Source organism: Schistocerca cancellata, chromosome 1, assembly GCF_023864275.1.
Source record: "Schistocerca cancellata isolate TAMUIC-IGC-003103 chromosome 1, iqSchCanc2.1, whole genome shotgun sequence".
NCBI lineage: Eukaryota > Metazoa > Arthropoda > Insecta > Orthoptera > Acrididae > Schistocerca > Schistocerca cancellata.
The window spans coordinates 532,348,104-532,370,680 of record NC_064626.1 but is presented as its reverse complement, the minus strand read 5'-3'; the positions used below and the strand labels follow the sequence as shown (position 1 = coordinate 532,370,680).

Genomic DNA, 22,577 nt, shown 5'->3' with positions numbered 1-22,577 from the left:
AGTAGTAATGAAAGTATGCATGGTTCAAGCATACACTTTTCTCACTTCTAACATCCACATCTCTATCAACTACCTAATTTTTATAAGCCTCAGTGTCCAGCAGAATGACAACTTGCAATATGGCATGTCGAGTAGTATATGGTTTATTTTAAGTGCTTGTACACATACTGAATAGTTTAAAAAAAAAACAAGCATAATAAAACAACTGACATCTTTAGTACAATAATCATGTCTTTAGTGCCCCACAACCATGTACAAATTGATCTAATGTATAACAATGTAACAAAAATTTATTTCCTCTCTTTCCTTCACTAGTATGTACAATTTATTTCAGTGCAGTTCACAACATTTTTTAAAATTCTCTTTCCTTAATTCACCAAAACTATGAATATTCAAACTCTCACATACAAAAAAATCAAATTCCCTATATCTCTGCATGAGGATTTTATTATTTACTATAGGCAGTTCTATACGTGAATACTATGTAATGTGAACATAGTCTCATTCTTCATGGATAACAGTTTTTAAAAGTCTAGAATGATCTTACATTGTCCCCTGAAAGGCACAGATCCAGGCTCATATTCCATTCTGGCACATAGTTTTGTCAGGAACTTTCACAAGCAGAAAGCTAACTACATTTTTATTGTTCTAAATTATCTCCTATATGTGAAAAATCAAGGTTTGTAGTACCCAACTGCAATAGATAATATCTGTAGCATTTCTGTCTAGTGGCCTTATTTTTAGTGCAAAGTTTTTTGGCCCATGCATAAAGCTGCTTTGGACACAAGAAGAATAATACAGTCCATCTCGCAATACCTCCTTTATTTCACAATTAGTTTTTGAAGCTTCAGTAGCTTCCCAAGACAAACTGCTTTGCATTTTCCTGCATTTAAATCTGAACACAGCTTGTCCATTCCCCACTCTCCCACAGACAGTAAGCCATTATTCAGAAGTGTCCATAAAAGCACCAAACATAAAGAATTGCCAATTGCACATACTGACATAATTGCAGTACTGTTATCCTCTGCAAAAAAGGAGACCCTCCATGAGACAGATTTTCTATTTCTTAAAACAATTTCCCCAAAAAAATAAATATGTATAGCATGTGAAACTATGAAAGCCTTTAAGCCACCTTTTATAACACCAAGGCATCCAGTGTCTAGAAATCTGAAGGAAATCTATATAACGAGCAATGATTTTTAAGTAGTTTCACAACAAAATAGTGCTGTACCACACTTGTGTGAGATGCATTGGAATTAAATTTCTATGTGAAACTGTTAACAAACAGGAGAGAATGCAACCAGCTGTAAAATTCAGATTACCTAATTGAGAGAACTAACACCAGCATTTCAACAGATGACAGCAACATGTCAGCAATTCTTTAAATTATTACCTTTCAAATATGAATGGAAAAATTGATTCAAATTGTTTTATAGAAAAAGCTGACAATTATAATGAAGCCGCAACAAGCAGGGAATTCATTTTAATTTATGCTTCTTCTATATTCTTCTCTCATGTAAGGTAAGTTATCAACTCTTGTAATAGTAGAAATTATTGTGGGGTTAATAATATTTGTGATGAGATACTAGAAATTTCCAGTCCCAGAATATTTTATGTTCATAATCAATATTACGAAAAGCGTAGATAACTATCCATCATATACATGAGACGTTGAGTCGTAGACAGGCACAACATAAAGACTGCTATACATCTGAACTTCTAAGGTAGGAAACACACTGTTGCCAGAGACAGTGGTCATGTGTGTATGAGTTGTGATTGGATGATACTTTAGAAGTAGGCCTTTTGGGCTGAATGCTCAAACGTATAGCAGTCTTTTTGTTTTGCCTATCTGCGACTCACCATCTCCTCTATTTCGTGAGAAGCTATCTGTCCTTTTCATAATACTCTTATTATTCCATTCAGTTTTTTCCATTGTTTCTTATGAAAGGAACTCAACAACTGTTTGTGGGTACACCGAATGCATGTTTGTGTATGTGTGAGTAACATTACTTCTGGTGTAGCTTCCCAGACAAACTGAAATATTATAACTAATTGGTTATGTATGAGAAGGATTATTTCTTGACTTTCTAAAAGCTTTTGACTCTGTACCACACAAAAATTATTAACAAAAATATGGTGTGGGGTATCAATCAAAATTTCTGACTGAGTTGAGAATTTATAGGTGGGGAGGACACAATTTGTCAGCAGCTGTCTCAAACAGCTGCAAAAATATCCAGCCAGATCTTGATAAGATTTCAAAGTGATGTAAACATTGGTGATTTGCTTTAAATGCACATAAATATAAAATTACGCACATTACAAATTCAAAAAGGTAATATCCTGTGACTATGAAACCAATGAGTACAATTACAGTCAGTCACCTCTTACATATATCAAGGTGAAACAGTTTGTGGGGGATATAAAAGGAAAGATCACATACGCTCGGGGGTAGGTAAGTCAGGTGGCAAACTACTGTTCACTGTCAGGAAACTAGAAAAATCCAAAGGAGGCTGCCTACATATCACCTGTGTGTTTCGCCTTAGAAACATTGCTCCAGGGTGTGGGATCCAAACTAAATAGAACTAACTTGGGATACTGAACATATACAAAGAAGGGCAGCACAAATGGTTTCAGGTTTGTTTAATGACATTCACAGAAATTTTGAAAAACTTGAATTGACAGATTCTTGAAGGTACATGCAAATTACCCCCCCCCCCCAAACCCTATTATAAAATTTCAGGAACCTGTACTAAGTGGAAAAACTTTAGGCATTGTTCAGCTCCCTATGTATTACTCCTGTAGTGACCATGAAGACAAAATTACATTACTTACAGTATGCAAAGTGGCATTTTAGAAGTTATTTCCACACAACCTGTAGGTGGCTAGATTGAAAAGAAACCCGAACATGTGGTACTATGCTACATACCCTATGTCATGCGTTTCACGCTTGTCTGCAAGATATGTTGTAGGTAAATATAAATGATTCCACGTATGTTAATAAACACTGATCTTTAGAGCATGATGAAATATCATTGTTTGCTACAGCTTGCAAATTTTCCCAAGTCATCTGACTGTCACTCAAAACTTTCTGCTAACGAAGCTGCATTTTTACATAATTAATGGTTTAGTATTTTACCAGTAAACTCCTGATTCTTTATAGAAACTGATTCCCACATACAAAACAGCTCCAAGGGTCTGATTACTTTATAAATGAGTTAATGTGTTAAATATCTCACATTAAGCATGTAAGTGAGAAAAAGTTTAGAAATGGGGTTGGAATTATGCTTAAAGTTTGTTGGAAGTCAATAAGTACTCTCTTTATGAAACACTAGAAGTAGTCCATCTGAAAAATTTGTGCTCCATTTTAAGCAAGAGCAAGTTTTTCATATATCTCAATGCTCGTGATGTCGTAGCTCTTGAACTGTGTGTCCTACAATGATATAATTTTGCATGTATATTCAGTGGTATATCCAGATACTGTCTGCAAAGTGTGTTGGGAATAGAGTAACTAGTAAAGAAATAATTAAAAGTCATGCCTGATGAAGTTCTATTGCATGCCATTTTTAGGAGAAGGCAGTTTTTCACACATATAAACATTTATGATTTCATATCTTCTGAAAAATGGGCTGTACAAAGAAGCAATTTTGCAGGTACAGTTAGTGGTAATGCGGATATTGTCTGCAAACTGTGTTGCGAATAGAGTTGGTAGTAGAAAAGTAATAAACTAAAGCATAATTTCGGATGCTGAAGGTTTACCGCATGAAAAGCGATGAAATTTTTCGTTTCATCAATCTCCGAGGAGCGTCCGCAAGAAAGAGTTTCATAAAGGTTTATGAAAAGAATAGATTGCTACTCACTGTAAATATTACAAGTTCAGTAGCAGATAGACACGATGAAAAGACTGTTACAAATAAGCTTTCAACCGGAACTTTCTTCAGAAAGAAAAACACACACACACACACACACACACACACACACACACACTCTTAACTACTATCTCCAGCCAGATGCAACTGAAACAAATAGAATGGAAGCACACTCCAGAGTAGGGTGGGGAAATGGAAGGACAGCAGAGGAGGAAAAGGAATCAGCACTGTCTGGCGGAACGTGCAGCTACTACAGGTGGCAGAATAGGGCTGCCAGATGCAGCAAAAGGAGGCTTTACGGGGTGAAGAGGGGGTGGGGAGAAATGGGGAGCAGGAAGGAGAGGATGAGAGAAGGGGAAAGACTGGTGGGTGGACAGCAGAGAACAGCGCACAACGGGGATGAGGGGAGGCAAATTGTGAGGAGGTGATAGGACATAGGGGGCGGAAATGGGTTGAGGGTGCGAGGTCAGTAAGTTACCATTAAGTTGAAGCCAGGATGATTTCAGGAACGGAGAATGTGTCATGAGGACAACTCCCATCTGCACAGTTCAGAGAAGCTGGTGGTGTAGGGAGGATCCAGATTGTCCAGATTGTGAAGTAGCCATTGAAATCAAGCATGTTATGTACAGCTACACATAGAACCACAGGTTGGTTCACTTTGTTGCTGGCCACAGTTTGGCCATTCATATTGGTGGACAGCTGGTCGGTACTCATACTAATAGCAAAAGCCGAGCAATGGTTGCTGAAGAGCTGGTATATGACATAACTGCTCTCACAGATGGCCCGATGTCTGATGAGCTAGGATAAGATTGTGACAGGACTGATTTAATATGTGTTGGGTAGGTGGATTGGGCAGGTCTTGCATCTGAATCTTTCACAGGGACATGAGCCCTACGGCAAGTTTGATATTGGGAGTGGCATGGGGCAGATTAGGATGTTGTGGAGGTAGTGTGGCCAATGGAGGTAGTGTGGCCAATGGAACACCTCTTAGGGGGAGTGGGAAGGATACTGGGTAAGATGTCCCTAATTTCAGGGCACCGTTATAGACAACCAAAGCCATGACAGAGGATGTGTTTCAGCTGTTCCAATCCTGGGTGGTATTGGGTAACAAAAGGAGTTGCTCCTTTGTAATTGTTCTTCTGGATACTGAGAAGATTGCGATGTGAGGGATACGGCACAGGAAATGTGTTTGCAGACTACATCTGGGGAACAGAGTCAGTCTCTGAAGGCCTTTGTGAGATCTTAAGCATACTGGGAAAGGGAGCACCTGTCACTGCAGATACACCGTCCCCAAGTGGCCACGCTGTACAGGAGAACTTTTTTTGTGAGGACAGGATGACGGCTATCGAAAAGCGGGTATTGATGGGTTTAATGTGGACAGCTTATTTGATGGATCCATCAGAGATCAATATCCAGGAATGTGACACCCAGGACTGAGGAGGACCAAGTGAAGTGGATGGGAGAGGTGTTCATATTGTGAAGGAATGAGGGTAAGGTGTCCTGGATCTGAGTCCAGATCATGAAAGTATCATCAATATGCTTGACCCAGACCAGGGGTACGGGGCTTTGGGAAGCTTGAAAGGTTTCCTCTAGAAGGCCCATTAACATGTTGCCGTAGGAGGGTGTTATGTGGGTGCCAATGGCTGTGCCACAAATTGCCACCTTCCTTCCCTTCAAAGGAGTAGTAGTTGCGTGTTCGGATATAGTTAGTAAACAATCAATTATTCATAAAAGGAATCAGTCTTTCCTTCTCATGCCATACGGTAAGTCTCCCCTGACCCATGATTCTGGGTGAATTTTCCAAAACCTATCCCTTTTTCTAGATCTCTCCATTCCTTTTACTTCACCATTCTTCCTTCCCCTTCAGCCCTTCTGCCTGAAGGAGTCACTGGCTCCAAAAGCTTGCCAATCACAACAGTCTTTCTTGTGTGCGTTCTGGCACCACTAAATGATATAGTTAGTAAGGTGTATGAGGAATGAGGTAGACGGTTTGGAGACTGAAAGATGTTGGGAGAGGTAGTATTAACAGTGTTCTTGGATTTTTTTATTTGGGATTTAGTGATGTGCTGGAAAGGAAGTTTGGGGGCTGTGGCAAGTTGATTAGGTCAGCTAGGCAGTTCTGGATGCTATGACAGGCTGATGAGGAGGAACATTGTGGGTAGTAGGGGTTGGGTACTGGTGCCCCAAGGCAATGGGATGTCAGCTGGCTGGATAACTTATGGAGATGGTGTCTGGAATGCTCTTCCAGGCACTAGAGAAGAAGGGACTCAGTTTCATGTATGTGACGTATGTAGTAGGGACTGCACAGTACCAATATCTTGTGGAGAGAGCAGACATGTTTCTAGGATGCCTGTACCATGAAGATGTGTTTTTGTAATACCAGGTTTGTGAGGGAGCGGGACTGGCGGAATATGAAAAGGTGAAGGTCATTGTGAAAGGAGGGGTTGGATCCAGGATAAGGATTTTTTTATGGGTAGGCCACTGGGCGTCATTACCATATATTATATTATAATTATTTCTATGGTCACAATTATTCCCTCATCGTCTTGTATTTTTGTGTGTTATTGTCCACACCTACCTGTGTCATGTGAACATCTGAAACTAAACAAACTCCCTCCCCTCTTCCCTTAGCCCAACACACATTCTTCCATATCCATTTGTTCCATCCTTCTTTTCCACTTTTTGTATGTATTTGTGTGCATTTTTACATATTTGTGCATATTTTAGCATATCTGTACATATTTTATGCATCTCTTCTTGTTATTCAGCTCACTTCACAATCACCCAATGATTTCATTTGCCCTTTTCTACATCAGTGCCCATTTCCCCATCATCATCCTGCCACAATGGACCTCACAAGTCTCTATCCCTTACAAACCTGGTACTGCAGAACCACCACTCCATGCCACAGGCATTCCAGAAACACTTCCACTGCCTTCTCAAGATATTGTTCTGTCCAAAACTTAACTAAATACACCACATCTCTGAAACTGAAACCCTTGGACTCCAACACCTGGAAGAGCATAAGTTATCCAGCGAGCTAGCTTCCCAATGCCACCTTGGGGCACCTCTATCTAACCCCTACCCTACCCATAGTGTTCCACCTCATCAACCCCTCGCAGCACATAAACCTTGCCTAGCTGACCACCTCAACTTGCCACATCCCCCAAACCTCCTTTCCAGCACATCACTAAATCCTGAGCCAAAACAATCCCAGAACACCATTGTTAGCCTTACCACCAAAATCTTAAGGCCCACAGTATTTTCAGCACTATCCAAAGGCCTCTCCTTTAGTTCTACACCCAAGTTTAACCGTATTGGACTTGTGAAAAACCTACTCCCCTTCTCCCAAGCCTTACAATGGAAATACTTCTTAGTAACCAATCCTTTCAACCAAAGTCAACCTAATCCCAACATTGAACCCTTCCTCTCTCAGTTGATCTTAGTGACCCTCCTGGTCACCTTTCAGGACTTTCTGGCCTCCAACTTAACCTCACCATCCTTCCCCCAGGTTCCTTCCTGAAAACACCAACCATTCAGCAGAAGAAAGAACAGTCATACACAGTCTCAAAAATGATCCTGACCTTATCACCACTGTCATTACGAATAACAGTGAATACCTGGCAGAAGGCCTCTGCTAATAGTCTTGACTTCTCCAAATGCAGGGTGAGGCATAATAAAGAGCGATTTTAAAAAATTCTTTGATTTTTTTTAAATTTCATAACCTTAAAATACTAGAAAAAGCATTTTCTGCAACAGTAAAACATCATTTATATTTTGAAGATAACTCCGATAAGATGGCGTCCATTTAGACGCACACATTCCTCCAGCCAGACCTTGAAGTGACTCATCACATTGTGCAGCACTGCAATGGGATTTGACCAACTTCTTGCCTGATCCGCTCTTTCAGCACTTCAATTGTTCAAAGAGGGTTATCCTGGTAAACTTTGCTTTTCAGATAACCCAACAAGAAAAAATCACATGTTGTGAGATCTGGTGAATGAGAGGCCCAAGCAGTATCCCCATTTCAGGAGATCACATGATTTGGAAAGAAACAATTGACAATATTTATGCTTACTCCAGCAATGTGGGAGGTTCCTCCATCCTGCTGAAAAAATGCCTCATCGTTCACTATGTAGTGTGCCAGTTGTGGAGTAAAAAAGTTTTCCAGCATGTCTGTGTATCTCCCCGAAGTCACTGTTACAGCATTGCCAAGGCCATCTTGGAAAAGTATGGCCCTAAGATCCCTAATAAAGACACGACACACCATACAGTAACTTTTGTGGAGTGGAATGGTTGGTGATGAAGTTCTCTAGAATTAACGTGAGTCCAACATCAAAAGTTCTGCTTGTTCACAATACTGGAGAGATGGAAGTGAGCTTCCGCACTCATCTACAAACAGTTTACAATATCCTCGCGTTGATTAATCATGTAAAAAAATTCTAAGCAGAACTGGCTTCAGCTCACATAATCTGTTTCCTTAAGGGCCTGACCATTTAGATTTTGTAGAGGTGAAAGTGCAAATCTTCGTGTAAAATTATTCTTACCGTTCTGTTTGAAATCCCAAGTGTAGTGCTGTGCCGGCAAGTTGAGCGATGAGGGCTTCACTCAATGGCACCTCTTACACTTTTGTTGTTTTCAAGTGTGTGCACAACTTTTTGCTCCGTTTCCTACCTTTCGTTGACGTCATCTCCTCAATGTTCTTAACCCACTTTTTCAACACACAGGCAGATGGCATTGGCCAATCTTGATTGATGTTGACGTGGTTTCGGAATGCATGACATGCTAGCTGGTATGAAGTACCATTTTGATAAAATGCTTTGACAGTGTACATACAATGCTGTGGGGTCCAGCACGCCACTATGACTAAATGCTATTTCGCGCCAAACGTAACTGATGCAACCTCTCCACCAAATCTGCTCCAATCCTGAATCCCTGAACCATTACACCAACAACCTAAAAACAGCTTTCGCATCCTGCAACTACCCTCCCAACCTGGTACAGAAGCAAATAACCAGAGCCACTTCCTCATCCCCTCAAACCCAGAACCTCCCACAGAAGAACCCCAAAAGTGCCCCACTGTGACAGGATACTTTCCGGGACTGGATTGGACTGGATCAGACTCTGAATGTGGCTCTCCAGCAGGGATGCGACTTCCTCAAATCCTGCCCTGAAATGAGATCCATCCTTCATGAAATCCTCCCCACTCCACCAAGAGTGTCTTTCCGCCGTCCACCTAACCTTCGTGACCTCTTGGTTCATCCCTATGAAATCCCCAAACCACTTTCCCTACCCTCTGGCTACTAGCCTTGTAACCTCCCCCAGTGTAAAACCTGTCCCATGCACCCTCCCACCACCACCTACTCCAGTCCTGTAACCCGGAAGGTGTACATGATCAAAGGCAGAGCCACGTGTGAAAGCACCTACGTGATTTACCAACTGACCTGCCTACACTGTGAAGCTTTCTATGTGGGAATGACCAGCAACAAACTGTCCATTCGCATGGATGGACTCAGGCAGACAGTGTTTGTTGGTAATGAGGATCACCCTGTGGCTACACATGCCTCGGTGCATGGCCAGCCCATCTTGGCACAGTGTTACACCGTTCGGGTTATCTGGATACTTCCCACCAACACCAACCTATCAGAACTCCGGAGATGGGAACTTGCCCTTCAATATATCCTCTCTTCCCATTACCCACCAGGCCTCAACCTCCGCTAATTTCAACTTGCCGCCGCTCATACCTTACCTGTCATTCAACATCTTTGCCTCTGTACTTCGGCCTCGACTGATATCTCTGCCCAAAATCTTTGCCTTTACATATGTCTGCTTGTGTCTGTATATGTGCGGATGGATATGTGTGTGTGTGCGCGCGAGTGTATACCTGTCCTTTTCTCCCCATAAGGTAAGTCTTTCCACTCCCGGGATTGGAATGCTTCCTTACCCTCTCCCTTAAAACCCACATCCTTTCGCCTTTCCCTCTCCTTCCCTCTTTCCTGATGAAGCAACCATGGGTTGCGAAAGCTTGAATTTTGTGTGTGTGTTTGTGTCTCTATCAACATACCAACGCTTTCGTTTGGTAAGTTACATCATCTTTGTTTATATATGTACACAAACAAACAAAAAATCACTTGGCTCTACTGAGAAATTCATCAATGGAGTAGAAGGAGTTGGCCACCAATAAATCCTTTAGGCTTCTCTTAAACTGAATTTTGTTGGATGTTATGCTTTTTATGGCTGCTGGCAAGATATTGAAAATGTGTGTTCCTGAATAATGCACACCTTTTTGTACAAGAGTACGTGACTTTAAATCCTTGTAAAGATTATTCTTATTTTTAGTACTGATTCCATGTACTGCACTGTTGGTTTGAAAAAGTGATATATTTTTAATTACAAATTTCTGACTGGTGTCAGAAATTTTTTTAAACAGAAGCTTACACATACATACCCTGACAATCACAAAAAGAGATTAGAATGTAAATAAGTAGTCAATTATACTCCTGTTAAAAGAGACATTTATATATTTTTAAAAAGTATGATTGTTACACAAATAACTAGTTTAGCAGCTCATCATCCACTGTGAATGTGGTATATACATCTTGCTGAACTGCTCTTTGGATCAGCAGTTCACTAACCTCCATCGATCATTACAGTACCACAGAGTAACCTTCTAATAGGTTAGTGACACATTGGCACACCTTTTTGTTTCAACTCCATATGAATATTCAGAGTCATTACAATATTATTCCTATAGGGTTTAAAAAGTCACTCTTCTGGTATTCTGTTGTCTGCTTTCATTTATGCTTGTCTGTCTTTGTTCACACAATTTTTTTTTTTTTTTTTTCTGTCCATGAACAGATGCAGGAGGTCTAAAAACAGGAATAGAGAAAGATGGGGAGACACACACTGTATCAATTTAATTTCACCTTAGACTTTTAGCAATTTCTGGACAATGATGAACTTCTGTAATCTTGTTATGCTTATTTAACAACTGAACATCTGTTCCTCCATTTCTGTATTAGCAGTCGTGAGAACTGGTTCATTAATGGGACCAACTATCAACTGAATTTAATTTTTTTTATTTTAGCTTGAATCTAATACACCCTGCATTTAGAGTAAGTATAAAACATTTTATCTTTCAAGTTCAAAAGCTATGGACAGTCCCCTAATACACCAACAATCATATGTCATTTATTTAAATTTATCTCTATTATTTGTATCATAGGGACATAGGCTACAAGTTCAGTGTTACATAAAGGTGACACTAAGCACTACTCATTGCACTTTAATGTGTTATTCCATTATGCCCACTGCTGTTGTAATTCTGTAATATTCTGAAGGCACTGGGACTCTGACAGAAAATTGTATCCCCTAAAATAGCCCTCTCCCACAGGAGGGCAACACAAAGGTGAAATGGGGACTATTCATTCTGCAACACAAAAGGGCAATGGCCCATTTCTGTGTAAATGGCATCATACCTCCATTGTTTGTGAGGAAACATGTTGCAGTTCCACAAACCTCCATTCTGACAGAATACAGCAAACAAAGGGGCGGAAACAACTGAATGGATCAAAATTTGAATCAGTACAAGATAAATAACGATAACAGGAAATGGTACTGGGTTCTTTTCAGTTGGTTACTGGATGTCACTGTACACAATGCCTAGGTACTCTACTGCACATATGGAGAAACAGTCTCTCATTTAAATTTTCAGAGAGAAATTGTGACAGTATACATGAAGAGGTACACGACACCACCAAAAGGACCTGGACGAACCCCTTGCTCAAGTTCTGTAGCAGATGAGCTCCTGTTGGATGGAATGAAGCACCTGTGTGAGGAAATACAGGAACTCAAAACAAGACATGTTGGAATAAGCTTAAGACATCAGCACTTAGCCAGTGTAACAAATATGGTGTGGCTGTGAGACAGATATTTTGCTGCTTATCATGCCAAATAATTTGTTATTTTTGTTTCTGATTTTTAATTTGTACTAATGTTTAGTTCATTTCTTTCAGCACATAAATGTATAACCATTTCATATAAATGTATGTTTTGCTCTCAGTAGTGCTTACCATTACATACCATTGATCGTGACCGGGCCAAATATCTCACGAAATAAGCGTCAAACGAAAAAAACTATGAAGAACGAAACTTGTCTAGCTTGAAGAGGGAAACCAAATGGCACTATGGTTGGCCTGCTAGATGGTGCTGCCATAGGTCAAACAGATATCAACTGCGTTTTTTTAAACAGGAACCCCCATTTTTATTACATATTTATATAGTACATAAAGAAATCTGAATGTTTTAGTTGCATTTTAATTGATCTAGCAAATATGGGGTTTTTGGGTTTTCAAATTGTTGTGTTTTCGGTTGTGTTTTGTGAGTTATGTATGGTAGGTGTGTAATGTTTGTCATCATGGTTTTCAATTACTGGTTAGCCTATACATTTCAAGAGCTGTGTTCAAGCTATGTAGGTCAAAGGAAATGTTCGATTCCACTTTTCAGAGTTATAGGTATTAGTTTTTTGGTATCAAGAGTTGCATTTGAGCTACATAATTCAAGAAAAATGTGTGATTCCACTTTTCAGAGTTGTAGGTGTTGGTCTTTCGGTATTGAGGGCTTTGTTTGAGCTACATTGGTCAAAGGATACGTCAGATTCCGGTTTTTGGAACTGCAGATGTTGGTTTTTTTTGTATCATGGGCTTCATTTGTGCTATAAAGGTCCGGTGAAGTGTACGATTCCTGTTGGTTTTGTGACTGTAGCATTATGTCATAAGTTGCGATTGTCCTTTTTTGAGGGGGGGGGGGGGGGGGAGGTGGGGGCGGAGGAGGAGAGGGGCAGAGTGGATGGTGCAGTATTTTGTGTTGTTATATATTTTATATTTCCCCAGCCCAAACCCCCTATTTCCCACTGCAGTTGTCCATTACTTTAATTTTATTGTTGGAGTGAGACATTTTTGTGACACTTTTATTTTTGTTCGCATTTGTTGGCATGAGTATGTAGTTGTGACATCGTCGCCATTTTGTATACACTAGAAGTAGGCATTGCCGCATACTGATGACGCCAAGGGGTTCCTTGCGGAGTGGTGGAGCGGCCATGTACGAGGGGCATTTGAAAAGTCCTTGCAAAAATAAAAACTACTTACCTGTTTGGAGTAAACTTTTTTATTTTTGACATAGTCCCCTTTTAGACTTTTGTCCAATCCTGTTCTAATTTGTTGATCCCTTCCGAATAATAGGAATTGTCCAATTCTGCAAAACAGCTATTAGTTGCTGCAATCATCTCCTCATTTGAATAAAATCTTTGTCCCGCCAGCCATTTCTTCAAATTGGGGAAAAAATAGGAGTCCAAGGGAGCCAAGTCTGGAGAATAGGGGGTATGTGAAATGAGTTGGAATCCTATTTCCATTAATTTTGTGACCACAACTGCTGAAGTGTGTGCTGGTGCACTGTCATTATGGAAAAGGACTTTTTTGCGGTCCGATCGCCGGCACTTTTCTTGCAGCTCAGTTTTCACACAGTCCAATAATGATGAATAATATTCACCTGTAATAGTTTTACCCTTTTCCAGGTAGTCAATGAGGATTATCCCTTGTAAATCCCAAAAGACAGTTGCCATAACCTTTCCTATCGAAGGACTAGTCCTCGCCTTTTTTGGTGTATATTCTCCTTTGGTAACCCATTGTTTAGATTGCTGTTTGGTCTCAAGAGTATAATAATGTATCCATGTTTCATCCACAGTGACGAAACGACACTTAAAGCCCTGCGGATTCTTCCTGAAGAGCTGCAAACCAACCTTGCAAGGCTTCACACAATTCCATTTTCGGTCAAGCGTGAGCAAACACGGAACCCATCTCGCAAATAGCTTTCTCATGTCCAAATGTTTATGCAAAATATTATGTACCCATTCATTTAAGATGCCCACAACACTAGCAATCTCATGCACCTTAACTCTTCTGTCATCCATCACCATATCATTGATTTTATCAATGATTTCTGGAGTCAAAACCTCCACAGGGAGTCGAGAACATTCAGCATCACTTGTGCCCATAAGGCCACTCCGAAAAATTTGAAGCCACTTATAAACTGTTCTAATCGAAGGTGCAGAGTCACCGTAATGTTTATCAAACTTCTCTTTAGTCTCCTGACGTGTTTTGCCTTTCATAAAGTAATGTTTAATCACCACACGAAATTCTTCTTCGTCCATTTTTTGACAATCACTCAACTTCTTTGATTCACACAAATGTCAAACACAAAGAAATAGACCAATATGGCTGAAACTTGGTGTGTGTTCTTTCCAAAGATGCTACTAACTAAACATGAGCTCGATACATGCTGGTGGTGCCATCTCTCAGACTTTGCACCGACTTTCCAAACGCCCCTCATACATAAAATGTTTGAGTACATAGATATACCATGGCACTGCACTGAACAGATATTTGAATATTGTGCAGAAGCAGTTGAATTTAGTGAAATTCATCTTATAACTGTTGTTGTTCATAGGTCCACTAACTAAGACTTCATAGCATTTCTGCTAAAGCTAGAGAGGGTTCTTAGTTCACTTTATAGGAAATACCAAAAATCAGTTATATGTGCTGTCTTCAATATTAATTTTATATATGACTGTGCAAGAAAGAGGATGTTGGAAGGTCTCCTAAACTCATATGATCTGATGCAGACTGTGTTTTTTCCAACTGAGGTGCTGGGAACAGTAGCACAGGCACAGACAATATTTTTATTCATTCTTAATCACTAGAAGGGCATTCTGTTAGTAAAAGCATGAATGGCCTTTCAGACCATGATGCACAAATTTTAACACTAAAAGGCTTTTGTACTCAAACAAATGTCACATATATTACAAGCTATACGGGAAAGCTAATGCAATGGCAACAGAGAGTTTTTTAAACCTTTAAGAAACAAGAGTGGCAGGATGTTTATAGTGCCGATAAAATAGATGACAAATATAATGCTTTCCTTAAAACATTTCCCATGTCCTTTGAAAATTGGTTTCCATTAGAACATTCTAAACAGGGTACTAGCAGTAAAAGACAGCCTGGATGGCTGACTAGTTGGATAAGGATATCATGTAGAACAAAGCGAGAATTATATCAAAATGTTAGAAGTAGTCACAATCAAGCTACAGTAGCCCATTACAAACAGTATTGTAAGGTGCTGAAAAATGTTATTACGAAGGAAAAGAGTATGTGGTGTGCAAATAGAATACCTAATTCACAGGATAAATTTAAAATCATATGGTCAGTTGTGAAGACAGTGTGAGTCAGCAACACAAGGTTGATGATATTAAGTCAGTTCGTAGTGAAAATATTTGTGATATGATAAGTAAGATATAGTACTGTATTTAACAATAAGGTTCTGAGCATTGCTCTTGAATTAAATAAAAACTTAGTTTCTAAAGGGAATCATGTAACTCTCCTAGAAAACACCTTTCCAATACTGATGTCTGAAACACTCCTCTGTGATTCTGACAAGGGGGAGATTGAGTCAATAATTAAATCACTGAAAATTAAGGACTGTCATGGATATGATGGAATGCCTCACAGAATATTAAAAGTACTGTGCTGCACATATTAGCCCTGTACTTAGCTGTATTTATAATTTTTCCTTTAAGGATGGTCAGTTTACTTAACGATTAAAGTACTCAGTAGCAAAGCCATTTTATAAAAATGGAGAAAGGGATAATGTAGACAATTTTAGCCCTATTTCTATGCCACCAAGGCTATGATGTAAGGATAATGGATCATTTAATATCACATAATTTGCTATCAAAGGTACAGTTTGGATTTAGAAGTGGTTTAACAACTGAAAATGCTATATTCTCATTTCCCTGTGACGTACTGGATGGATTAAACAAAAGGTTTTGAAAACTAACGATCCTTTTTGGTTTAACTGAGGCTTTTGATTGTGTTGATCAAAAAATATTGCTCCAGAAGTTGGACCATTAAGGAATATGGGGAGTAGCTCACAACTGGTTCACCTCTTACTTCAACAACATACACCAAAAGGTCATTATTCACAGTGTTGAGAATGGCTGTGATGTGGGGTCTGAGTGAGGTACAGTTAAATGGGGGGGGGGAGGGGGGGGGGTTCCCAGGGATCAGTGATGGGGCCACTCCTGCTCCTTATTTATGTTAATGATATGCCCTGTAGTATTACAGGTAATTCTAAAATATTTCTGTCTGCTGATGACACTAGCTTGGTAGTAAAGAATATTGTGACCAACACTGGCTCTGTTTCAAATAGTGCAGCTCATGACATAAGTTCATGGCTTGTAGAAAATAAACTAGTGCTAAATCACAGTAAGATTCAGTTTTTACAGTTTGTAACAAACAATTCAACAAAACCCGACATTTTAATTACACAGAATGGGCATTTGATCAGTGAAACGGAGCAGCTCAATTTTCTAGGTGTTCAGAGAGATAGTAAATTATCATGGAAAGCCCACATTCAGAATCTTGTTCACAAACTTAATGCTGCGATTTTTGCTATTCAAACGGTATCTGAAGTAAGAGATCATCCGACACAAAAATTGGTCTACTTTGCTTCTTTTCATTCACTTACGTCATATGCTATTATATTTTGGGGCAACTCTACCCATTCTAAAAGGATATATTTGACTCAAAAACTGGCAGTTCAGGCAATAAGCGGTACAAGTTCGCGAACTTCTTGTTGACCCCTGTACACTAGTCTAGGTATTTTGACATTGGCCTCTCAATATACATATTCTTTACTGTCCTTTCTTGTTAACAATATCAGCTTTCACACAGTTAATACTTGGAAGAAATCCAATCTGCATCTGAATCGCACTTCCTTAAGTCTTGTGCAGAAAGGTGTGCAGCATACTGCTGCATCCATTTTCAATAAGCTACCAAAGAATTCAAAAATCTTAGCAGTAACCCATGTGCTTTCAAACCGAATCTGAATAGTTATCTCATGGGTCACTTTTCCTATTCTGCTGAGGAGTCCCGTGAAAAATCAAGCTGATTCTTACATTACAGTGCTGATTGGATTTACTTAAACTTATGGCTTGACGTTTTTGGGTTCATAAACATTTTATTTTACCTCTTACACTTTTATGTTGTAATTTCACGTACTGACACATTCCATGACATAGAAATTTGTTCCTCAACTAGACACACATATATATGAAAAATAAAATAAATCAAGGGTCGAAGCATACGGGTGGAATGGGACACTTCCCTAATGATGAAAGATAAGTTTCTGTTTTTTAAAGTTGACCACTGAAACAATAATGGCTGTAAACTAAATTTAAATAGTTTCAAAATAAAATCTAATCTTCTTTTACTACATCCTCACCTATAGCAGTGTCAACACTGTATGTAGGCCTATTTCCTCAACAAATTTTGTGACTTATTATTTTTCCATTGCAGGAAAATTTAACTACTGCAAATTCAGGAAACTATGACATACTTTACATGAAGAATAAAATTTAAAAAACATTCAGGCTGTTTCACGTGGGATCACCCAATAGTTGTCACCTAGGCACTGTTCATTTATGATCAAATTCTACTGGTGCTGTCACAAATATTTCTCTCCATTAAAGTTTGTGTCCTGCATGCGACACAAATGATGTTTACAATGAGAATACTTTAAGAGTATATTCTATTACTCGCGCAGTATCAACTACCAGACGTACAAGGCTTTCTGTAGCACCATATAACATTGTACAGCCATTAGTACGCATGCTCGTAATATGTGGAAGTGCTACCACATCAGGAATGAAAGAAACTTCTAAGTTAATGAATATACAACAGCAAAGCCGCTTCCTAAATAGAGAACTATGGCATTACACACGTACACCTATATACGGTTAAGTTAATACAGGGCACATAAGATCAACAATAAATACCGTGGGCTGTGACACGGGAGAGATGAAAATTACAAATACTGCTGTGTGTGTGTGTTTTAAAATTCACGAATCTGCTCGAATAATCATCAAACTTGATGATCTGGCAGTTACACTACATTAACTGAATGTTAAAATTGGAAAGCGTACTCAAAAACAGTCAATTCATGGTTAGTCAATGGATATAAAACCCGAAATCACAATTTTATTCGTGTGCGAGGACGCTTTCTAACCTGCCATTTAAACCGTACCAACAGTGGCTTCCGAATACACATATGTCACTTACAGAATCCGTAAAACGTTACCTGTATTCCCGACTATCATTTTCCGATTTCGTTGGTGTAGGGAGAACAATGAACTTCTGACTGACACTGCCGTTGGTATTGCAAATCTCATTAGTCGACGATTCATTTATGGCAACAATGTCATCGCGTCTTGACATTTTGGGACCTGGGAGGTTATGTCCATTCCCGTCATTGGCCACTCTCTTAGACATACCGGTTATTCTAGAAACGAGTGGCACCAGATTCTTCAAACGTACAACATTTTTAAACATGAGTTTAAATTTTTACATTTTGATATAACTTCGCTCAATGTAAACAGCACATGAATAATATCAAAGATTTTACTAAACAGGGCAATAAATTACAGTGAATACAGCTTCAACGACTTTACTAGTAGACAATAAAATCGATACTATGTGTCACACACCCATGTTTCGCACTTGCTAGAACGATGAACACATTGCGCATGCGCCTGCTTTAAGAGTTGATACGGTTTTTCGACAGTGAAAAATTTGAGTGAATTTAATTAGAACTATAATTTCGATATACAGTGGATGTTAATGGAACGTATGGTGGCGTCAACGACAAATGGAGGTGTGTTTACGCACGATGAAATGTCAACGCGTCGTCGTTTCGCTCTGCCTAGCTGCGAACAGTGAAACCATATCAAACCCATCCACGGTACAAAAATAGGGATATAGTACTCTTAAGTTTACTCTTATGAACAGTTTTATTTAATAACTTGAATGGAATTGAAATAGCTCGGTCTTATCAGACAGAGATTGTTTGACGCTCTTTGCCGTACTGGAAGAGTTTATTATCGTTGTTCAGCGTTAATATGTAGTCCAGAGACAATGCCTTCTAGAAAGCGTTGCTAGACATCCATGGAGGTAAGAATAAGGGGAGATGGCGCTACGTATCCCAGCCGTACTACGTTTTGAAGGAGGATGCTAAGTTCACCCAACCTGGATATGATGTGATGTCATTATGACGTATATACGCTTTAGTCGATTAACACACCTATCGACTTTTACGAACGTTCGAGATTCTAAACTGTCGTCAGCTAGTTGTTTGTTTTGACACGTGCGATTCTGAAAACAGCTCAGTGTGGCAGCGTATATGTATTTCTCCAAAATAAAAGTAAAAGAGCTGGATATTAATAGAAATATTCCTGACGGTGGCCTTGAAAACACCACGGACTACACGTTTCGTAAAAAAGTGAAGTCTTCTTATGTCCCGACCAGATTAGATTGTGTGATTGTTGTATTGAATGCTTACGCCGAAAATAATATTTATTTATTATCAACATTTTAGTATGGTTTCATAAAATTGGTCTTGTCAGTACATATTAGATTGTAGCAGCGTACTCTTGCTGACTTTTTTTTCTTAATTTATATTGCTGAAAGAGAACTCGTGCAAGTTCGTTAGCTAAGTAATTTATATGTCCATCCCAAGATAGTCTTTTATCAACCATAATTCCAAGTAATTTTACACTCGGACCGCAGAGACAGGTACCTTAGTGTCCAGTAATGACATGTGTAGAATGATTGAATTTCGAACTTAAAAAGAAAAATATGAGGCATTGTTGAAGAAAAATCGTAGACGTAGATGAAATACGAGGGGAAGTGGATTTCTCAATGTAATCTTAACCAAAGGTTAGTGTCTAGTACTGATTGACGTATGAAATGATTGAATGCAGTGTCAAAGCATTCCATGGTGGTACGATAAACCAGACGTACTGTATATTATGTCATGTATACAACCACAATAGTTTTAGCATGTACCTGGCCATGTCAATGTGGTTTATGTCAGCAGTATAATTTGCTAAGACAAGATTATGCAAAATACGAATTGCATCACAACATGAGTGGATACCTTAAACTATGCAGATGTCTCGTTACTTTTGCTGGATGCAGCTTGCAGAAGATGGCGCCAGTAAAGGTCTCTTACTCGAAGAACCAATGTGTTTGGTCATCATATATTCAGTTCAGCTTTGGAGTCTACTGTTCACAAACGAATGGCGCAGAGCACAGCGCTACCCTGTCACAACCTCTCGAAAGTTCACAAAAGTCGAATAGTCGATATACGGTTTCTACCGTTTTCGATGTAGCGTGTATACGTCATAATGACATCACATCGTGTCCAAGTCCGGTGAACTTAGCATCCTCCCGTTTTGAAGCCATGGGGCGTGGCTCGCTGCCATGACACTCTGACCAAAACATCGCCAGTGTGCTATAGCGCTGCGTGTATTACAGTCGCTAATTGCACCATATACGCATGTAACGTCATCAGATTGGTTGTTTCAAAGTTTTTGTTTAAAATAAAATCTCGTAAAGGCGAAATTCCGTATTTCTTCTGATTAAAAATAGTTTTAATGTAATATTACGAATAGCTAGATTTCAATGTAAACGATACAATTTTGTAAATTCAGTAATAAACGTGTATCACAAACTAAGTAATAGAAAATGAAAACTAAGTTAGCTATACCCTCCCTCCAAAGCCCCATAAATACATCTTGTTTGTAATACGTACTGGGACATTTCAGTTACGTTACACTACTGGGAAACACTGTTCATTACCACCAATATTTACTGAAATACGGTGCATAGAACAGCAAATCTACACAGTGTCCTGTTTAGGCCTATACTTTACGCCAGTTAATGTAGTGTTAGCTTTTAATTTGGTACATGATTAAGACAAAATGAGTTACTCAACACTCCGATTATCGACGATACGTACGTATTATACTGAAACCTGAACTTGAAAACTAAGAATTTAATTCTTTGAATTAACATACCTTTTGCAAATGTTTTGGGTGTGTAGGGAAAACTGATGGTACAGCATTTTCTCGGAGCCTTACTGTTGAAAGGGAAGTTCGGTCTATGTCCTCTTCTCAGAAATGCTGAGAACATATAGTGCTCCATTTAGACGCACGCCAATACTTCCTCCTCATGGCATTCTCCCACAGAGCTTTCCGACTTTCATTTTTAGGAAATCTAAAATCATACAGGAGAAAAACACGCTATAATACAAGTACCGATGTAGCACACGTTCATTCACAATGAAGTTGTAAAATCACACTTAACGAGACAACTTACACATGAAATGTTATTCCCTTCGATTTCGCGTCACAATCAGAAAGATTCGTACATTCGAACACCACACAAGTCACCATAATAGCGCAAAATCCTTCCAAAGGCGAGCGACAAGCCTATGCACACAAGCTTACAGCAGCAATGTTTTGGTCGGATTGAGATGGCTACCCTCGGCTTCACATAGCTTCACAGCTGTGACGTCACGGCGTCTCCCTCTATTCTTACCTCCATGTAGACATCAGTGGTGTATTATCCGATAGAAGGCTCGACGATAGTGACTCTGAAATTGATAACTAACGAACAACTCCACAGCAAGTGAACCACAGTTGGGGCAAGGGGAAGTTTCATCAGACACTACTGTTGATAAAGATTCTTTCTTTTGGGAGATCAGTGATAAAACACAAGATCAAGTAGTACGATACAGATTTAATCAGAATAGAAACCACAGTCTAATATAACAGTCGCGACACTTCGCCTCGATTTTTTGCCTACCGCTCCAGCAGCGCGGAGCGGCCAGTAAGTTAAATTGTGAGTTCGGCGCGATCGTGACAGCGAATAGTGGTTGTTTACTTTCATTGCTTCAATGGTTTTTGCAAGCGGGAGCGATTGTAGCGCAATAAATTGCAACAAAACAGGAAGAACACACCACAGCTGTCTTTAAAGGTTTCCTAAGGATCCTGAAAGGTACATACCATCATGTTACTAAACTGTATCGTCAGGATTCACTTGTAAACTACATGTGTATTAATGATTGATGTTTCGTTTTAGAAGTGGAAAATGGCTAGTTAATAGCAGACAAGAAGACCTTACGAAAAAAGACCCAATTTACCTGTATAATAATATTAGGTTTTGTTCGCTACATTTGGATCAAAATCAGTTCATGAACGCAGGAAATTATAAACCCGTGTGGAATGCAGTATCCACACTGTTTGACATCCCAAATAAGCCACCTCAACTGACGACAAAAAGGAAACTGCCACAAAGATTCGACAATCCATCTGAAATTGTAAAACAATCGTGTGATACAGAAGCAGCCAGTTCAACTCTCCCTGTATCAGTGCCAGATTCGTGTGAATCGTCAACACACACCTGCTTTGACGATGAAGTGGTTAGATTGAGTGCAGTTATTCGTGTCTTACTAAAGCGTGTGAAGTGTCAGAATGTGCAGATCGCTAGACTTCGAGAAAAACTATTACAGGACAAGGAAACTGCCTACAGACAGCGACAGAAACTTTATCAGAAGGATCAAGAGAACAAGGACAAACGAATGTTGAAGACAGTAGGATCCCGATATTTATTGGAATCAAGACATAGTTTCTAACAACAAGAAAGCAAATAATAAACTACAGAAGTTGGCTTATTTGGGCTACTGATTTCCTTGATAAGCATTTCATTCACTTCTGTTGTTAGTCAAATTTTCTTGCTTCCTTCCTGTGATAACATTATT

At 39.3% G+C, this 22,577-nt stretch overlaps 1 protein-coding gene across 2 annotated transcripts in view; it reads right to left on the bottom strand.

Moving 5' to 3' along the window:
* The window catches only part of LOC126179391 (nardilysin-like), a 343,267-nt gene extending 324,845 nt beyond the window's left edge, over positions 1-18,422 (bottom strand). Inside the window, exon 1 of one of the 2 annotated variants that reach the window (XM_049924604.1) lies at positions 18,057-18,422. In XM_049924604.1, coding sequence (XP_049780561.1) covers positions 18,057-18,307 — 251 coding nt within the window. In that variant the 5' untranslated portion in view covers positions 18,308-18,422. The remainder of the gene's footprint in view (positions 1-18,056) is intronic. The other variant, XM_049924605.1, reaches the window with a different exon arrangement.
* Positions 18,423-22,577: the final 4,155 nt, after the last annotated feature.